This window comes from Carcharodon carcharias, chromosome 1, assembly GCF_017639515.1.
Source record: "Carcharodon carcharias isolate sCarCar2 chromosome 1, sCarCar2.pri, whole genome shotgun sequence".
In the NCBI taxonomy this organism is placed as follows: Eukaryota; Metazoa; Chordata; class Chondrichthyes; order Lamniformes; family Lamnidae; genus Carcharodon; species Carcharodon carcharias.
The window spans coordinates 168,680,569-168,699,447 of NC_054467.1; the positions used below are offsets into that span (position 1 = coordinate 168,680,569).

Here is an 18,879-nt window from a genome sequence, read left to right on the forward strand (position 1 = left end):
GAAAATTTCAATTGCTCCATCATCCACAGCCTTTCAGGGAATTACATTGCAAATTTCCAGTATACTTCGACTGATTTCACTCCTAAGTGGCTGATCTCTAAATTTAAATTCAAGCCCCTGCAGAGGACATAGTGGACCCCTGGGAGCAGGGCGGGAGTGGGAGGCAGGTAAAATCATGGGGAGCTGGGTCAGATTGGCTCCCCAACAAGGGCTGATAGGTTGAGGCATTTTACCAACAGTGGGGCCGGAAGCGGACAGACTGCCCATCTCAAGGAGGCATGCCACCAATTCTTATAATTAAAGGTTGAATTAGGAGACATTTTAAGGTGCCATTGGCAGTCTGCCAATGGCGGATCGATCCACTGCCTCGTGAGGAGACCATCAGCTAAATGGAGGTGGCCTCCCAGCAGCAGCCCTGGGGAAAAGGTTTATAAAGCAAAGAGAGAGCACAGGCAGGGAAGGCAGCACCCACAGCCCCATGATTTCCCCAGAGGGATTTCCTCTCCAGCACTCGCACATTCTTAGTTTTAAATCTTGTCTTCACAAACCCACTGGGCCCCTGGTCTCCAGCCTGCCTCAGCACTGGCCATTGCTCCCGGTGGGTGGGGGCTAGGGGGTGGCGGGGTGGTGGGGGGAGGGGTGAGGTGTGGGGTGGTTGGTGGTGGCCATCCTGAATAAAACAACAGAACCATGGGAGCCAATTAATTGGTTGTTGCTGGTGTGAAATCCTGTTGCCTGCCCATGCATGCTGGCGACATGCATTTCCACCCAGCGTCTGAAGATCTATGCTGAGACCATACAGGGGACCATTGGAGAAGGTGTAGCAGTATGATAGAGGGAGGGTAGTAAGTTGGATTAAAAGCTAATTAGAAGGAAGAAGCAAAGAGCACGGGTTAACAGGCAATTCCTTAGAGTGGCTGGAAGTAGCTAACATTGTCCCACAGGGTTCTATTCTGAGACTGCTCTCTTCATTCTGTACCTCAATGATTTGGTATAGAGCTAGAGGGAGTGGTGTGTAAACTTAAGGATTCTACCAAAATGGTAGACATAGGGGTGAATTGTCAAATGATTTGCACTAAGTGCTGTAGCGGGCGGGAAAAATGACACTTTACCCGCTAGCCACAATGACGGCTTCTCATGCTGTATCATCCCAACCCCATCACATCTTCCCATTTCTGGGAAACATGCCATTTCGATGACGGGTGGGCTCTCATTTGCCCACCATGCCATCACCTCGCTGCTTCGTCACACCAGGTGCCACATTTAAAGTACACCATGTGCACACTTGTCAGTGCTTCCAGCCCAGCTCTGCTGCTAAGAAGAAATGGTCCCAAAAGGGAAGAAGACTGCAGCCCCCAGGTTTAGTGACACATCCTTCAAGTGCCTTTTGGATGCTGTGGAGGCACGTTGTGATGTCCTCTACCCTCTCTCTGACTGCAGGAGGGGCAGCAACATTACCACTCTGGCTGGAGAGCAATGGCAGTGGTGATCAATGCCAATGCTACACAGAAGAGGTTGGCCATCCAAGCAGATAGAGGAAGAATGATCTCATCTGTGCAGCCAGGGTAAGGCAACCATCTCATCACTCTAAACTCACACACTCAAGCACATCACACTTTCACTGGTATCTCATTCACTGCCAGCTCAAGGGACACCACCCATTCTCACGTACACATATCCTCACATGTCCATCTGGCGTCATCTCCTCTGGAAACTGTCTTCTCAGCCCTCACCATCTTGAGGCCACTTGCACAGATCAACATGTGCCCCCACATACACCCTGGGATACCCTCCATTCCCAGTACAACCCTGGTTCTGCAGCCATTGAAAAGCCACCCACACCTTATGGTTGGCCTGGTAGGTAGGTGAGCTCCCCTAAAAGTGATGTGGTGCTGTCTGTGAAGCCTGGTGCTGATGACTGCGAGTGGTGCCCATAGCAAGGTAGGCAAACAAGTCCTGAGCAAAGTGCAGCCCACCTAGTGCACGCCATATATATGTTGTTGTGAATTATGTCGGCGTGTTTTCCCGCCGATGTGGGCAGATGATCCAGCAGGGGGTGGGGGTGGATGATATCCAGTGGGTTGATATGGAAATGTATTACAATGAGGTTTCTGACTTCCAATGGCGGGAAACATGGTCCCCCATCGACAGGCTGAGCGAACAATTGCAAACTGGTTTCATGACGTTGTGAAACCAATTTTTGGCCTTCTTGTCCTATTGTCTGCTCACACCACACAAACACGCCCAATGCCAGCAGGCCGGGAAAATTCCACCCTTAGTAAATAATTGCAAGACATAAAGGAAGCTGCAAGGGGATATTGATAAGATGGGAGAATGTGTAAAAAGGAAGGATGTAGAATTCATTGTAAGGTGGAATATTCTGATCTGAAAAATTAATGTAATAATTACATATTGAATAGGGGAGTTTGAGTAGTGAGAAAGAACAGAATGATTTGGGGGGCTTAGGTCCACAGGACATTAAAACCTCAAATGAGTAAGGTTGTAAAAATGATTGGACATTGGGTTTTATGCCAAGAATCTTCGAAGATATAGGTTGAGATATAATACTGAACCAACATTATAAATAGAGGCATAGAGTACAAAAACAAGGGAGTTATGATGAGCCTTTATAAAGCATTCATTCAGCCTCAAATGGTGCATTATGTCAAATTCTGAGTAACACACTTCAAGAAGGATAGTGAAGACTTTAGAGAGGATACAGAGAAGGTTTCTAAGAATGGTTCCAGGGATGAGGAACTTCAGTTACATGGATAGATTGGAGAAGCTGAGGCTGAACTCCTTGGAGAAGAGAAGGTTGAGAGAAGATTTGATAGATCATGAGAGGTCTAGACAGACCAGATAGAAAAAAATTGTTCTTATTGATGGAAAGATGATGAACCAGATTGACAAAGAACCAGGGTGACATGAGGAAAAATTCTTAGGTGCAGTGAGTGGTTGAGATCTGGAATACACTATTTACGAATGCGATGGAGGCAGTTTCAACCATGGCTTTCAAAGCGGAACCTAAAGAGAAAAAAATTGCAGAGCCACAGCTAAAGGGTGGGAAAATGGGACCAGCTGAGTTACTTTTGCAAGGGATACATGGATACAATGAACCATCTGCACCAAAATATCTCTTTTCATCAATAAACTTTTGCAAGAGCAGAGTTGGACTAGTGTGTGAGAAATGCCCCCCTGTCACCTCAGGCCTAAATCAAGAAAGGTCCAGGAAGTCTAATACAACAGAAAATAGAAAGAATTGGGTGAATTTTGCCTCTGTCCCTTTTTCCTGATCTTTGGCAGTGAACTGGGTGTTTCCCAAGGGACAAGAGTAAGGAAAATCTTCCCACAAATCTTTAATTCATAAACTGTTCTGTTATCTACTCAGGAAAATATGCTTTGCAGCACTTTTTAAATCACATTATGAAAAAGATAGGCAGAATGTTAAGAAAAATTAATATAAACGTGCTTCATATGTGGCAAATTGTTTGTTACTAGTCTTTCAAATTTTAGTTCTTAGAATTAGTTTGATTTGGTGTGAAACACAGATTAATGACAACACCAGGGATTTCTCAAAGCTTCTTCTGCAAAGCCTCCGTAACTTTGGCAGAGATTTGGCAGAAAGCCCATTTACTCATGCAGACGGGTGTTCCACTAACCCTCTGTCAAAGTTACGCAGCAGAGCAGGCGAAGCTGTAAAGAAATACTTGCCGTAACATTCTTCAAACTTTTACTTGCCTTTCTTTAATATTCTTTTCCTTCATTTAGTGCATCCAGCAATACTGTCTAAATTAAAAAATAGTTTAATAGTTTTCTATTTAAATGATCTTCTTGTTTTCCTATTGGTTGCTTACTAATGAGATGGCTGGACTCAGCTTTTTGCCTTATATGGGCTAACTTTTGTCACCAAGATGCTAAAATAGTGGATAACATGATCTATCCAAATTCAGTAATACTTGGATGCTGTCCTATGGGAAATGCTTAAAGCAGTTATGCTCCAAAACTTTCAACAAAAAAGTGCTAAGCTTGAATCACCAAAATCAGGAGGTAATAGAACTAGAAAAAGTTAACATGAGCAAGTAAGATGTAGAGATTTTGGAGTGGGGGGTTGCAGGGGAGGTAACCTCCAACTATGGCAAGGGTAAAATGGGCCATATGGGATTGGTAAGGTATATAATGGGCAGCTGATATAATACTGTATTTTGATGTCTAAATTGAAAGTTACTCCCTTACTCCATGTGAAATAAAAACTGGGGCAGATTTTGAAGCCCCCTCGATCATCTAGAATCATGAGAGAAAGCTTTCCACGCCCTTCCTGCCATTGCTGTGGCCATCGCCAATTTGTTCAAGTCCTCAAAACAGGCAGCTGCTTGAAGCAAGCAGATCACTAATTAGGATTTTCAAATCAGGATACTATAAGACACATATAGGATACTGATGCCATTTTAAGACTCAGCTGGGCAGGCCATGTGCCATGCACACTGTGAACAGCATCTGCTGTGACGCAGCCAAAGAGGAGCCCGGAAGATAAGTGCTTATTTATTTTTGTGGGGCTGAGAGAAGCAGAACTGCTCCTCTGACTTCTTCAGAGGCACCTGGACCTGGCACCTGTTTTTCTGTTCAGTCCGCTGGTCCTGTTTAAATGTGGGAAATCCTTCAAAATGGACCAGTTAAGTCTCCTCCACTAAGTTTTCTGCTGACTGAACAGTTTGTTTTCAATAGAACATTAATGATGTATTTTGCACGTGGACGAAAGTGTAAGAAGGCTTGCTTTGATAATGATTTAATCAAAAAATGAATACCCTTTAGCTAATCCATGCAAAATATTATCAAACATTTTTAATAAAACATCCTTATTTCTTTTGACAAACAAAAACAATTCTTCCTTAAACAGTTTTTAATTTATATTTTAATTTATATTTCTAGCTATGAACAACTTGCTGCAACTGTTAACAAGTGTGTTGAAATACTGCCTTGCTTTTCAATGTACTTGAAGTGATTGTTTAGACATTTTTATACTGGCTGTGATATGCTGAACTCAGTTTAATTTTTAAGTTGTTAATCTCTCAAGGTTTATGTGACAAAATGGAATCCTATTTCTTGAATCATTTTTTTTTTCAAATTGTACAATAGGCCTTCTGGTGGTGGGAAGTATTGCCTTGGAGAGAGAAGACGTTACCGCTCCTGTAATACTGACGTAAGTGAAACCATTAAAGGTTACTGGCAATGGTAATGGTTGATAAAGTTTAGTTTTGCAATTCTAGAATTCTCCAGAGAAAACAACTGTTCACCATTAAATATAGTAAGCTGTGGAAATGCATAGCTGGCCAGCCATAACCTGCATGAGAAAGATAGTTTTTAATATTTCCCGTGAGACTCACATATCAAGATTGTTCTGAAGAAGACCACCCCTTGAACAGTAACCCACATTTAACTTTGAGATGTTCGCTCACCTGGTTATGTACTTCCAGCATTTATTTTTTGCTCTTATTTCAAATTTCCAGTGTACATGGATTTTCTTATTACCTTTTCACCAACATTAAAAATTTGAATTTTCTTTATCTCCCATTGAAAACATTTTAGAAAATACTTTCCTCTATAACCCTTCATTTAGTTGTTGCCCAGCCAAAAGGCCCACACCAAACATCACCCAGCTTTCATGATAGAACCAGTTAGTAACCGGAGCTTTCACTGATAAACAATAACAAAACCCAAGAACATTTATAACTAAATAAAAACAGAAAATGCTGGAAAAGCTCAGCAGGTCTGACAGCATTTATTGAGAGAGAAACAGAGTTAACAGCAGGTAAAGCAGGATAGAAAGTCAATGATAAGGAGAGATTGACAAAGATGTCATGGACATGAGACAAAGGGAGCGTTAGGGCAATTTTTAGGGAAAAGGGATAGAAAAAGGGATGAAAAGGGCAAAAAAGGAATAAAACAATGAATAAATGAATATGAATAAAAATGTGAATAAAAAATATATTTTTTTAAAAAAGGGATTGAAAAGGGGGTGAAGATGGAGGAGGGGGTTCATGATCTGAAGTTGTTGAACTCAATGTTAAGTCCGGAAGGCTGTAAAGTGCCTAATCGGAAGATGAGGTTCTGTTCCTCCAGTTTGCGATGGCTTCACTGGAGCATTGCAACAGGCCCAGGATGGACATGTGGGCATGGGAGCAGGGTGGTATGTTGAAGTGATAGGAAGATCTGAGCCATGCTTGCAGACAGACCAAAGGTGTTCCACAAAGTGGTCACCCAGTCTGCGTTTGGTCTCCCCACTGAAGAGGAGATCACATTGGGAGTAGCAAATGCAGTAGATTGAAGGAGGTGCAAGTGAAGCTGAAAGGAGTGTTTGGGCCCTTGGAGTGAGGAGGAACGAGGTAAAGGGGCAGGTGTTGCACCTTCTGCGATTGCATGGGAAGATGCCACAGGAAGGGGATGGGGTGTTGAGGATGATGGAAGAATGGACCAGGGTGTCACAGAGGGAACAGTCCCTATGGAATGCTAATGGAGGTGAGGGGAAAATGTGTTTGGTGATGGCATCATGCTGGAGTTGGCGGAAATGGCAGAAAATGATCCTTTGAATGCAAAGGCTGGTGGGATGAAAAGTGAGGACAAGTAGATCCCTATCATGGTTCTAGGAGGAAGGGGAAGGGGTGAGGGCAGGGGCGCGGGAGATGGGTCAGACACAATTGAGGGCCCTGTCAACCACAGTGGGTGGGAAACCTCGCTTAAGGAAGAAGGAAGAAATGTCAGAAGTCCCCTTTTGGAAGGTGGCATCATCAGAACTGATGCAACGGAGGCGAAGGAACAGAGAGAGTGGGATAGAGTCCTTACAGGAAGCAGGGTGTGAGGAGCTGTAGTTGAGGTAGCTGTGGGAGTCAGTGGGCTTATGTGGAGAATGTTTGGCTCAGCGAGTGGGGCCGGGGCCCGCTTGCCGAGGCATTAAATGACACGGAGTAACGTCGGGTGTGCATCTCACTCGTCCAACTTGGCTGTGCACCTGCCAAACTGTCAAAGGCCTGTTAAGGCCATTAATTAACTAATTAAGGCTATTAAGAAAGCTATTAAGAAAGCTGCCCGTCCAACCTTAAAGTTGGTGGGCAGGTGAAGAGCCCAGGCAGCCTTCGGATTTTTCATGGAACCTCAACCATGGGCGGTATGAGGTTTCATGAAGGGTTTATAAATTAAATTAAGTTTTTCATTAAAGTTCATTGACACTGTCACATGAGGGGATATGTCTTAAATTGTATTTTTCTTTACTGAAATTTGTAAAACTTAAAACAGAGGTGCCTCAGGGATGCACGCGAAAGAATGAACTCCCGACTCAGGGAACTCCCACCCCCCCAGCCAGCTCAGGGAGCACTCAGCGCTTCTGAGCGTGTGTCACGCTGGGCATGCCTTAATTGGACGCCCACGTAAAATGGCCACGTGGACCCGATTCAGGGCACTGATCGGGTATGCGTCCACCTGTGCCCGCCCCCGTCCCCACACAACCCCGCCCCCAACGGGGGGAAAATTCTCTCCTATAATGAATATTGGTAGACAGTCACAGAACTCGAGACAGAGAGGTCAAGGAAGAGATGTGTCGGAAATGGACCATGTGAAGGTGATAGACGGGTAGAAATTGGAAGCAAAATTGATACATATTTTAGGGTCCAAACGAGAACATGAAGTGGCACCAATATAGTCATCAATGTAATAAAGAAAGAGTTGTGGGAGGGGGCCAGAGTAGGACTGGAACAAGGAATGTTCCACATACCCCATAAAGACACAGGCATAAATGGGGCCCATGCAGGTACCCATAACCACATCTTTTATTTGGAGCAAGTAAGACAAGTTTAAGGAGAAATTGTTCAGTGAGATAACAAGTTCAGCCAGAGGGAGGAGAGTAGTGGTGGATGGGGATTGTTCGGGTCTCTGTTCACGGAAGAAGTGGACAGTCCTCAGACCATCCTGGTGGGGGATGGAGATAGTGGAATTGGATGTCCATAGTGAAGAGGAGGTGGTTAGGGCCAGGGAACTGGAAATCGTTGATATGATGGAGGGCATCAGAGGAATCATGGATATAAGTGGGAAGAGTCTGGACAAGGGGAGAGAGAATGGAGTCAAGATAACAAGAAATGAGTTCCGTGGGGCAGGAACAGGCTGACACGATCGGTCTGCCGGGACAGTCCTGTTTGTGGATTTTGGGAAGGAGGTAGAAGCGGGCTGTCCAAGGTTGGGAGACTGTGAGGTTGGAAGCTGTGGAGGGAAGATCTCCAGATGACATGAGATCAGTGACAGGCCTGGAAACAATGGCTTGATGTTCAGTGGTGGGGTCACGTTTTAGTGGGAGGTTGGAAGAAATGCCTGAGAGTTGGTGCTCAGCCTCTGCGAGGTAGAGGTCAGTGCTCCAGACAACAACAGCACCACCCTTGTCAGCAGGTTTGATAACAAAGTCAGGGTTGGACCTGAGAGAATGGAGTACGGCAAGTTCAGAAGGAGACAGGTTAGAGTGGGTGAGAGGAGCAGAGAATTTGAGATGGCTGATGTCACACCGACAGTTCTCAATGAAAAGATCAAGAGCAGGTTAGAGACTAGAGGGAGGGGCCCAGGTGGAGGGAGAATACTGGCGGTGGGTAAAACGATCCATTGAATGGGGGGTAGGACTCCTGTCCAAAAAAGAACATTTGTAACTAGCTGCCTAAGTGAATTTCAAGCTAGGTTTGCTACAAAATACAAAGTTAAAGAGAGAACAACAACTTCTATTTATGTAGCATCCTTAGCACAAGAAAACATCTCAAGGCACTTCAACAGGAGCTTTATCGAAACTTGTTTGACACTGAGTCACATAGGAAGGTATTGGGACAGATGAGCAAAAGCTTGATCAAAGAGGTAGGCTTTAAGGAACACCTTAAAGGAGGAAAGAGAAATAGGGAAGTGAAGATGTTTAGAGAGGAAATTTCAGAGCTTAGGGTCTTGGTAGCCGACCGTGTGGCCACCAGTAGTGGAGTAATTCAAATCGGGGATATTCATGAGGCCAGAATTGAAGGAACGCAGATACCTCAGAGGGCTGGAGGAGGTTCAGAGATAAGGAGAGGTGAGGCTATGGAGGGATTTGAAAACAAGGATAAGATTTTTTAAATGGAGGCCCTGCTTAATTAGGGTCTGTGTGACGAGTTCGGATGATAGGTGAACAGGACTTGATGCAAGTTAGGATACAGGCAGCAGGATGTTAGACAACTAAAGGTCACAGAGGTTGGAAAATGGGAGACTGGCCAGGAATGCATTGGAATAGTCAAGCCTAGAGGTAACAAAGGCATCGTCGAGAGTTTCAACAGTAGATGAGATGAAGCAAGGGTAGAGTTGGGTGATGTTATGAAGGTGGAAATAGGCAATTTTACTGATGGTGTGGATATGTAGTTGGATGCTCATCTCTGCAATAAATATGATAATGAGTTTGTGAACAGTTCGGTTCAGCCTCAAAGGTTGAAAGACTTCTGGAGGATTCAAATTGAAATTTATGATTTAGCCTGTGCCACTTGGGGCATGCTTTCAAATAAATATAATCGATTATAATATAGACCAAGGGACTGTTAGGGTCCACTATAAAAAGATGCATCTTTCTCTGGAGTATTCCTTTCCCTCAATGTTCCCCAACCTTCTTTAACATTAAAATGTCACTCCATTAATTGTCAGCAATAGATTTGCAACATAGTAACCTAAATTTGATAGCAGTGGAGAAGAAGCAAGTTTGAAATTTCTGAAAAATGTCAGGAATGTCTGCAACACCTGTGATTAAAGGTTTGCAGCTGAATTTTTTTGAACTGACCAGTGTTTGACAATGGCAAAGCAAATTGAGTCAAACTAGTTAAAGCTGGATAAATCTGGATTTTGAAACAGTGATAGAGGTCATGTGGTTACACTAATGCTATTTACGGGAACGACTTGTGGCACCTGGTTGTATCCCTACCTCTGGGCTAGAAGCTCCGGGTTCAAGTCCTACTTCAAGGCTTGTTGGCCGTGGGAGGTGCATGAATAATGTGGCCAGACAGAGTAGTTATCAGTCTGTAAATACTTCCAGTATGCCTGATGGCAGGTGGTAAGGGCGGGAGAGATACCTGGTCAGCCATATTGCAGAAGCCAACGGTAAACCACGGCAATACTTTGCCAAGCATAATCATGGACCAATCCAATAGTAGCCAATGCCCTCTTAGGGCATGGTACCTGGAGGAGGAGGAGGAATAAGATTTACATGATTGCTGGCATCGATTAATGAGGATTGACAGTGATGCTAGCAGCCAAGTGCTATGTAAAATGTCATCTTTCAGGATATTAGATTTCAAACTGGGGTGTAACATGTTTGATGCAGCGTTTAAAATGGCATTTAATCTTGAACATAGGGCAGAATTTTACAGTTCTCCCACCGGCGGGTTTGCAGGTGGGCGAGGGGGTGTCATAAAAATCCCTGGATGAGCATCCTGCCAGCCTCCTGCCCTGACCTGTTTTACAGGGACCAGTGAGGCCTCAGGCGGCCTGCCTGCCCACCCTCGCACCAATTGCGTCCCTTAAGTGGCCAGTTATTGGTCACTTAAGGACCCCCTCCCAGAGAGGAGTTCAGGAGCAAGGGGATGCCAGTCAGGTCACCTGCCTCACCCAATAACCTCCTTTCTACATCGGGTCCCCCCCCCTCCCCATGGGTGCTTCCTCACCCCAACCTCCCCATCAAGACTGCCGCACCTTCTCCCCATCCTCCTCCTTCCCACTCCCCTCAGGCCTCACCTCCTCACCCTGCACTCTGGGACTTAGAACCTGGGGATGGCTTGTAGTCCCCGCCCTGGCCACTGCTGGCTCTGGTGTTGCTATGGCCACAGAGCTGCCGACCAATCAGATTGGTTGGCAACTCTCTGGGGTGGGACTTGTGCCCACATGAGGGGCGGCTGTACCATCTCCAGGCAACGGAGCATTAAGTGGCTGTGGGGCTGCTGTGATTGGTGGGGATGTGTTCCCGACGGCTCTTCAGTTGGCAGGGCAGGAGACCTCGCCGCCTGAAAAGTCCAGCTCCATTCTAAATTAAAACAGATAAAATCCATCTGAAGTGGATGGTAAGACTTGATAGTTTACTGTAGTTTCTTGTCAAGTGATTGTGTCAATGACTCTGCAAACACTTTATAGAGAGAGCTGCATATTTCTATGCTACCTGCTCCTTTTAAACAGTGAAGGTCACCAGTTACTTTGAAGTAAGTTTCACACTTTTTTCTGGTTTGATTGTTGTGGGAGGCAAAATGCCATGTCTTGCCAAGTGTGAAATGTTTGACAGCTCAGTTTGACTCTTCAGCTTTGACCTTGTGTCACGGAAGCATTCGTATTAGTTGGAAGGCAATATTTTTGGGAATGTGACTTGCTGCAAATTTATTGCCAAAGGCCAGCAGATTGACAGTGTAATGTTTGAAAAGGTACATTGAAAACCACCATGTAGTGGGGGGAGGGAAAATTCCAGAGCAAGTTGAGTGGTTTTGCATTGGAGCCCAACAGTTCCTCGGCATTTAAGACAATTTATTGATTTAAAGGGTGACTGCAACTGGCACAGATCATTAATAGGTAATATATAAAAGAGAAAAGGGAGCTTTAAAAACCAAATACATGATTTCAAAAGTCCCTAAGCACATTAGTAAGCACCTCCCTGGGATATCCCAGTCCCGACAGCTACGGGCATTGTCGCAGGCAGTACGGGAAAATTTAGAGAGCAGCCAAAAGTCAATTGACAATTCCAGTAGGACCAGACAATCTCGCTCTTTGGCAGAAACTTGCTAGAATCTAACAGCGAGGTACATGAAAAGTTTAAAATTTTGCACTGATATATCCAGGCATTGGGCGAAATTTTCCTTCCCCATTGGTACTGGGCGTCATGGTGAGCATGAGTGAACAATATGGCGAGGAGGCCAAAAATCGGTTTCACGATGTTGTGAGGCCAATTTGCAATCGCCTTTATTACCTTTCCCACTGCCGCCTATCGGGAACTTGATTTTAATGCATCTGCATATATTTACCAACTCTGCTCACTGGAATCATCCCTCCACGCTGGATCATCCGGGTTGACATGTTCACAACAACATTTAAAAGACGTGCACCTGGCAAGTTGCACTTTGAGGGGAACTCAGAGGTGAGTGCACATTAACGATGTGCAGCACTCACGAGGTTGAGTCACCGCACATTCAGGCGAGGGCACAGGCAAGTCACTTTTTCCTGGCTGGCTGACAGTGTGGTGCCGGGGCAAGGGCTGCCCTGCGGTTGGGGCGAGCTTGTGGCAGGGACAAGGCAGCACGGTCTGTGGCGAGTTGAGTGGGGCCGGTGGGGGCAGGCAGCACGGTCTGATGGTAATGCGGATATACATGCCGAGGCGTGGGGGGAGCAGAAACGGCCACACATTAGGGAAACTTTGTACAAAGTGACCATTCCTCCATAGCTGAGACATTTCAGGTGCAGCCACACTGACATGCTTGGAATCGGGCCTCTAGCCTATCTGCCCACTCATGCAACACAGAGGCATGCAAGTGCCACCAAATGCTCCAGAGCTTTTCACCCTGTGGGCACAGACTGCAAACTAGTGAGCATTTTAGTGGACTGCAGAACAGTTGGATGACTGGGCAAGTTGGACAATCTCCTTGCAAAAGCTGGCCATGAAGCAGTCACTGGTCCACACGTCTCTCTCGTTCAGTCACAGCATCTCCATGCTGTGACCCTGTTCACAGAGCACAAGCAAGCTGCCCTCAGCCAGACAGGAGTCAGACATTCACATAAACTAAAAGAGGATGTATGGAGTGTCCCCACTGCATGTTGTCATCATCCTCCTGGAATGAAGGGACTATGGGCATCCGCTGTGTCTCCATGATAGGAGCCTTAACACAGAGGATATGTGCACTGCCATCAGTCAGACTGGTGGAGTACAGCAGGAGCATGGAGCCTGGTGACCTAGCTGTATGCCTCGCGGCTTACAGGGGGAAGAAGCAAATCTGTGATTCTGTGTTTCTGATTCTGTGATTCAAAGGAGAAGTGTGTGATGGAGGTGCCTGGTTGGGCAGGTGGAGGACCAGCACCCTCAGGAAGAAGGGGTGCTGGATGTCCCACACACATCGCTGAAAATCCACAGTGAGCCGTCATGGTTCAGGGCCTAGCTAGGCCCAGGCTCTACTGATGGCACTTGAGATTCATGTAGATGACCAAGAACCAGTGTCGTTAAGGACTGCACATGTTTAGGGAATTGGTCTGTCTCATCTGCCACCTGCTGCAGGATTTGGCCACAGGGACATGGAGGGCATCCACTGCCAGTGGCTGTGAAAATGACCACAGTGCTTAATTTTTACTCCAGTGGCTCCTTTCAAGGCTCCACAGGTGACTTCTGTGGGATCTTGCAAGCCTCCACCCACAAATGCATCCAAGATGCTATGGACGCCATATTTGCGAAGGTGCACAAGTTTGTGCGTTTTGCCTGGGGTCAGGAAAGCCAGGAAGCAAGGGTGCTGGGATTTGCCCAGATCTCAGGTTTCCCACAGGTGCAGGATGCCATCGACTGCGCTCACATGGCGTTCAGATCTCCGTGGCAACAAGCGATCAACTACGCCAACTGCAAGGAATTCCACTCGCTGAATTGTCACCTGGTGTGCGACCACCAAAAACACATCCCACAGGTCCACACACAGTTCCCGAGGAGTGTCCATGACTCCTACATTCTCAGTAGGTCTCAGATCCCTGACTTCTTCCAGGGTTCAAGAGGGTTGGCTTCTCAGGGACAAGGGCTATCCATAAGGGCTGATGACGCCTGTGTGGCGGCCTCAGAGTGCAGCAGAGAGAAGGTATAACAAGGCTCATGCTGCAACTTGCACTTTGGTGGAGCAAATCATTGGAATGTTGAAAATGAGGTTCCCTTGCCTGGACCGGTCTGGTGGAGCCCTGCAATACAGTCCACAGAGGGTGTCATGCATCATCATCACCTGTCATGCCCTTCACAACCTGGTGCTGCAATGGGGAGAGGAGCTGGCTGAAGCGATGGGAGAGCTGCACATTTCCTATGATGAGGAAGACATCAATGGGATGAGGGTGAGGAGGTTCTCAAAGGCGAGGATGATGGTGATGAGGCCATCGCACTGGCCAGACGAGGCAGGCAAGCTCAGGAGGCCCTCATAACTGATAGATTTGTGGAGGATTATGATGACATGCAGTGAGGACACGCCATAAATCCTCACATTGCATCTGTGAATGTTTGACATCTGTCTGGCTGATGGCAGTACACATATCCTTTGTGATAAGGCCCCTGTCATGGAGACATAGCAGATGCCCATAGTCCCTACATTCCGGGAGAATGATGACAACATGCAGTGGGGACACTCCATAGATTCTCACATAGCTTATCTGAATGTCTGACTCCTGTCTGGCTGAGGGCAGCGCGCTTGCTCCCTGTAAACAGGGTCATATCATGGAGGTGTAGCAGGGAAACTCTAACTTCTCCTGATCCTATGGCATCCTTCCTGAGCTGAACCCTTCTGGACCACACTGTCACCAGACACAGATACTGATGAGATGTGGAGCCAGCCGCACCTCAAAGGTGTTGAGAGAGGGAATGACGGAACTCTGTGCCACTGGCCCAGGACATTCTGGCAACATTGATGAGCCCCATCAAGGTCCAGGTATGACTGATGTGACCAGTGACAGTGAAGGCGCACCATCAGTGTGCTGGGAAGGTTGCAAAAAGCACAGGGAAGAGGCCCTGGACTGAGCACCTGCCTTTATCTTGTGCAAGGACGAAGGTTTCACATCTGAGCGGCACAAACACTGCTCATCAGAACAAGGAGCCATAGAAAGGGAGACATTCTTGGGAGTTTATTTACAAAAGTGAACATTATGCACAAGTGATTAACACCCATGCCAAGGCTGGGCAACTTTTTAAAATTAATTCACGGGATGTGGCCTTCACTGGCTAGGCCAGCATTTATTGCCCATCCCTAGTTGCCCTTGAGAAGGCGGTGGTGAGTTGCCTTCTTGAACCGTTGCAGTTCATGTGGCAAAGGTACACCCACAGTGCTGTTAGGAAGGGAGCTCCAGGATTTTGACCCAGTGACAGTGAAGGAACAGCGATATATTTCCAAGTCAGGATGGTGAGTGACTTGGAGGGGAGCTTCTAGGTGGTGGTGTTCCCATCCATCTGCTGCCGTTGTCCTTCTAGATGGTAGTGGTTGTGGGTTTGGAAGGTGCTGTCTAAGGAGCCTTGGTGAATCCTGCAATGCATCTTGTAGATGGTACACACTGCTACTACTGTGCATCGATGGTGGAGGGAGTGAATGTTTGTGGATGTGGTGCCAATCAAGCGGGCTGCTTTGTCCTGAACAAGTCGCCCCTTTGTAGGAAGTCTTTCAGTGCCTAGTGGACTTCTGCATGGACAGAGTAGATAGTCAGAAGCTTTTTCCCAGGTTGGAAGAGTCAATTACTAGGAGATATAGATTTAACGTGAGAGGAGAAAACTATAGAGGAGATGTGCGGGGCAAGTTTTTTTACGCAGAGGGTAGTGAGTGGCTGGAATTCGCTGCCAGAGGAGGTGGTGGAAGCAGGTACGATAGTGGTGTTTAAGAGGCAGCTTGACAAATACATGAATAGGATGGGAATAGGGGGATACGGACCCCGGAAGTACAAAATGTTTGAGTTGACGGGCAATATGATCGGCACAGGCTTGGAGGGCCAAAGGGCCTGTTCCTGTGCTGTACTTTTCTTTGTTCTTTGTTCTTTGAACAGTGTCAAGCTTCTTGAGTGTTGTGGGAACTGCACTCATCCAGGCAAGTGGGGAGTATTCCATCACAGTCTTGACTTGTGCCTTGTAGATGGCAGACAGGCTTTGGGGAGTCAGGAGGTGAGTCGCATGATTCTTAGCCTCTGACCTGCTTTTGTAGTTACAGTATTTATATGGCTAGTCCAGTTCAGTTTCTGATCAACGGTAACCACCAGGATGTTGATAGTGGGGGTTCAGTGATGATAATACCATTGAACATCAAGAGGCGATGGTTAGATTCTCTCTTGTGGGAGATGGTCATTGCCTGACACTAGTGTGGCATGAATGTTACTCGCCCCTTGTCAGCCCAAGCCTGGATATTGTCCAAGTCTTGCTGCATTTGGACATAGACAGCTTCAGTATCTGAGGTGCTGAACATCGTGCAATCGTCAGCAAACATTCCCACTTCTGATCTTGTGAAGGAAAGAAGGTCATTAATGAAGCAGCTGAAGGTGGTTGGGCTGAGGACACTACCCTGAGGAACTCCTGCAGTGATGTCCTGGAGCTGAGATAATTGACCTCCAACCATCTCCTTTGTGCTAGGTATGACTCCAACCAGTGGAGAGCTTTCCCCCTGATTCCCTTGATGCTACACTCGATCAAACACAGCCTTGATGTCAAGAGCAGTCACTCTCACCTCACTTCGGAAGTTCAGTTCTTTTGTCCGTATTTGAACCTAAGCTGTAATGAGGTCAGAAGCTGAGTGGCCCTGGTGGAACCCAAAATGGGCGTCAGTGAGCAGGTTATTGCTAAGCAAGTGCCTCTTGATAGCACTGTTGATGACCCCTTCCATTACTTTACTGATGATGGAGAGCAGGCTAATTGGCCGGGTTGGATTTGTGCTGCTTTTTATGTACAGGACATATCTGGGCAATTTTCCACATAGCCAGGTAGATGCCAGTGTTGTATCTATACTGGAATAGCTTGGCTAGACCATAAGACATGGGAGCAGAAGTAGGCCATTTGGTCCATCAAGTCTGTTCTACCATTCAATGAGATCATGGCTGATCTAATAATCCTCAGCTCCACTTTCCTGCCTTTTCCCCAAAACCCTTGATTCCCTAACCGATTAAAAATCTGTCTATCTCCGCCTTGAATATAATTAACCACCCAGCTTCTACAGCCCTCTGCAGTAAATAATTCCACAGATTAACTTCTGGAGCACAAGTCTTCAGTACTATTGCCGGAATATTGTCAGGGCCCATAGCCTTTGCACTATCCAGTGCCTACAGTCATTTCTTGATATCATGTGGAGCGAATCAAATTGGCTGAAGACTGGCATCTGTGATGCTGGGGACCTTCAGAGGAGGCCAAGATGGACCATCCATTCGGCACTTCTGGCTGAGGATTGTAGCAAATAATTCAGCCTTACCTTTTGCACTGATGTGCTGGGCTCCCCCATCATTGAGGATGGGGATATTTATGGAGCCTCCTCTTCCAGTGAGTTGTTTAATTGTCCACCACCATTCATGAGTGGATGTGGCAGGACTGCAGATCTTAGATCTGATCCGTTGGTTATGAGATCGCTTAGCTCTATCACTTGTTGTTTATGCTGTTTGGCACGCAAGTAGTCCTGTGTTACAGCCTCACCAGGTTGACACCTCATTTTTAGGTATGCCTGGTGCTGCTCCTGGCATGCCCTCCTGCACTCTTCATTGAACCAGGGTTGATCCCCTGGCTTGATGGTAAAGGTAGAGTGGGGGATATGCCGGGTGATGAGGTTACACCTTGTGTTTGAGTACAATAATGCTGCTGCTGATAGACCACAGTGCCTCATGGATGTCCAGTCTTTCTAGATGTGGTCAAAATCCACCCCATTTAGCACAGTAATAGTACTGCACAACATGATGGAGGGTGTCCTCAATGTGAATGCAAGGAGAGGTAGTTAGTGCTTGGCAGGGGACTGTGGAACAGGGAAACTTACTCACAGTGTGGTTGTCCTCACCATCAGCACAGGAATGGTCCAGATCTTTGCCAGTCAGATGGATGGAACTATTTTCAAAGTCCTTGAGGATCTTGATTTCAGGCATTCCTGCACCAGTCTGTGACTTCTCCCTTTTGTTGTGTGCCAGCTTGCCCTGCATGAATATAGATGGATAGAGTGTAAGCCGGACGCTTGCCAGGCCAGATAACAAGGATGCCTGACATGTGTGTGGGTGGTGAATGGTGCCATGGATGGGATGAGGACACGATCCACAGGACAAACGAAGGTGTGTGTGAGAGAGTGAATGGTGATGTCCCTTGAACTGGAAGTGATTGAGTTCTCTGTGGTGATGGGTTTGTGAGTGTGTGAGTTGAGAGTGATGAGAAGAGTGACTTATCCTGGCAGTAAGAAGGATATCATTCATCCTCTTTCAGCACTGGGTGGATGTCGTCTTTTGCAGGGTGTTGGCACTGACCACCGCCGCCACCACCTCCCATGGTGACCTTTCTTACTAGTTTTCACCCAGAGAGGGGGTAGAGGACGTCACGGCGGGGCCTCCACTGCATCCAGTAAGCACTCAAGGGAGGCGTCAGTAAATCTGGGCACAGCATGTTTCTTCCCTTTGGCAGCCATCTGTTCCTAGCAGCTTCTTATCCCTTGAAGAGTGCTAGCTCTGTGCAGGGGTGCAGGGGTGGCCTTTAAATATGGCGCCCAGTTTACTGAAGACCTGAGGTGATGGTGGGGCAGGTGAATCAGAGACCGCCACATCAGCGATCGGGTGTGTTTCCCGGGAATGCATAATTAATGAGGCGGAAATGGGACAATATGGTGCAAAAACTCGGCATTGCGGCCAGCCGGTAAAACATCTTTTTTCCCACCCGCTACCGCACTTAGTGCAAATCTAGGTTGATTCTGCCTGTTATTTTTGGAGTGGAGCTTCTGCCTACAACAAACAAAGTCATCATCATGAGTGAAGGTGGGAATCCCTACATCAGGAGTTCCTGTATTTCAGGATCTCAAGGTAATCCAGTGCATGGTCATCAGAGCAACACCTCGTCAACCTGAGATTGTGGGGGCCAGCTGGTGGCCCAGGTTGGACATAACTAATGTGAGTTAGTGCTCAGAACTCTTTACAATTGAGTTAATGCTGCTTAAA

The 18,879-nt window shown here is 46.7% G+C and overlaps 1 protein-coding gene across 1 annotated transcript in view; it reads left to right on the forward strand.

Annotated features, from left to right (window-relative positions):
- Positions 1-18,879, forward strand: part of adamts6 (ADAM metallopeptidase with thrombospondin type 1 motif, 6) — a 347,102-nt gene that overhangs the window by 257,098 nt on the left and 71,125 nt on the right. Inside the window, exon 14 of the mRNA XM_041191657.1 lies at positions 5,134-5,197. Within this exon, the coding sequence (XP_041047591.1) occupies positions 5,134-5,197 (64 nt within the window). The remainder of the gene's footprint in view (positions 1-5,133; positions 5,198-18,879) is intronic.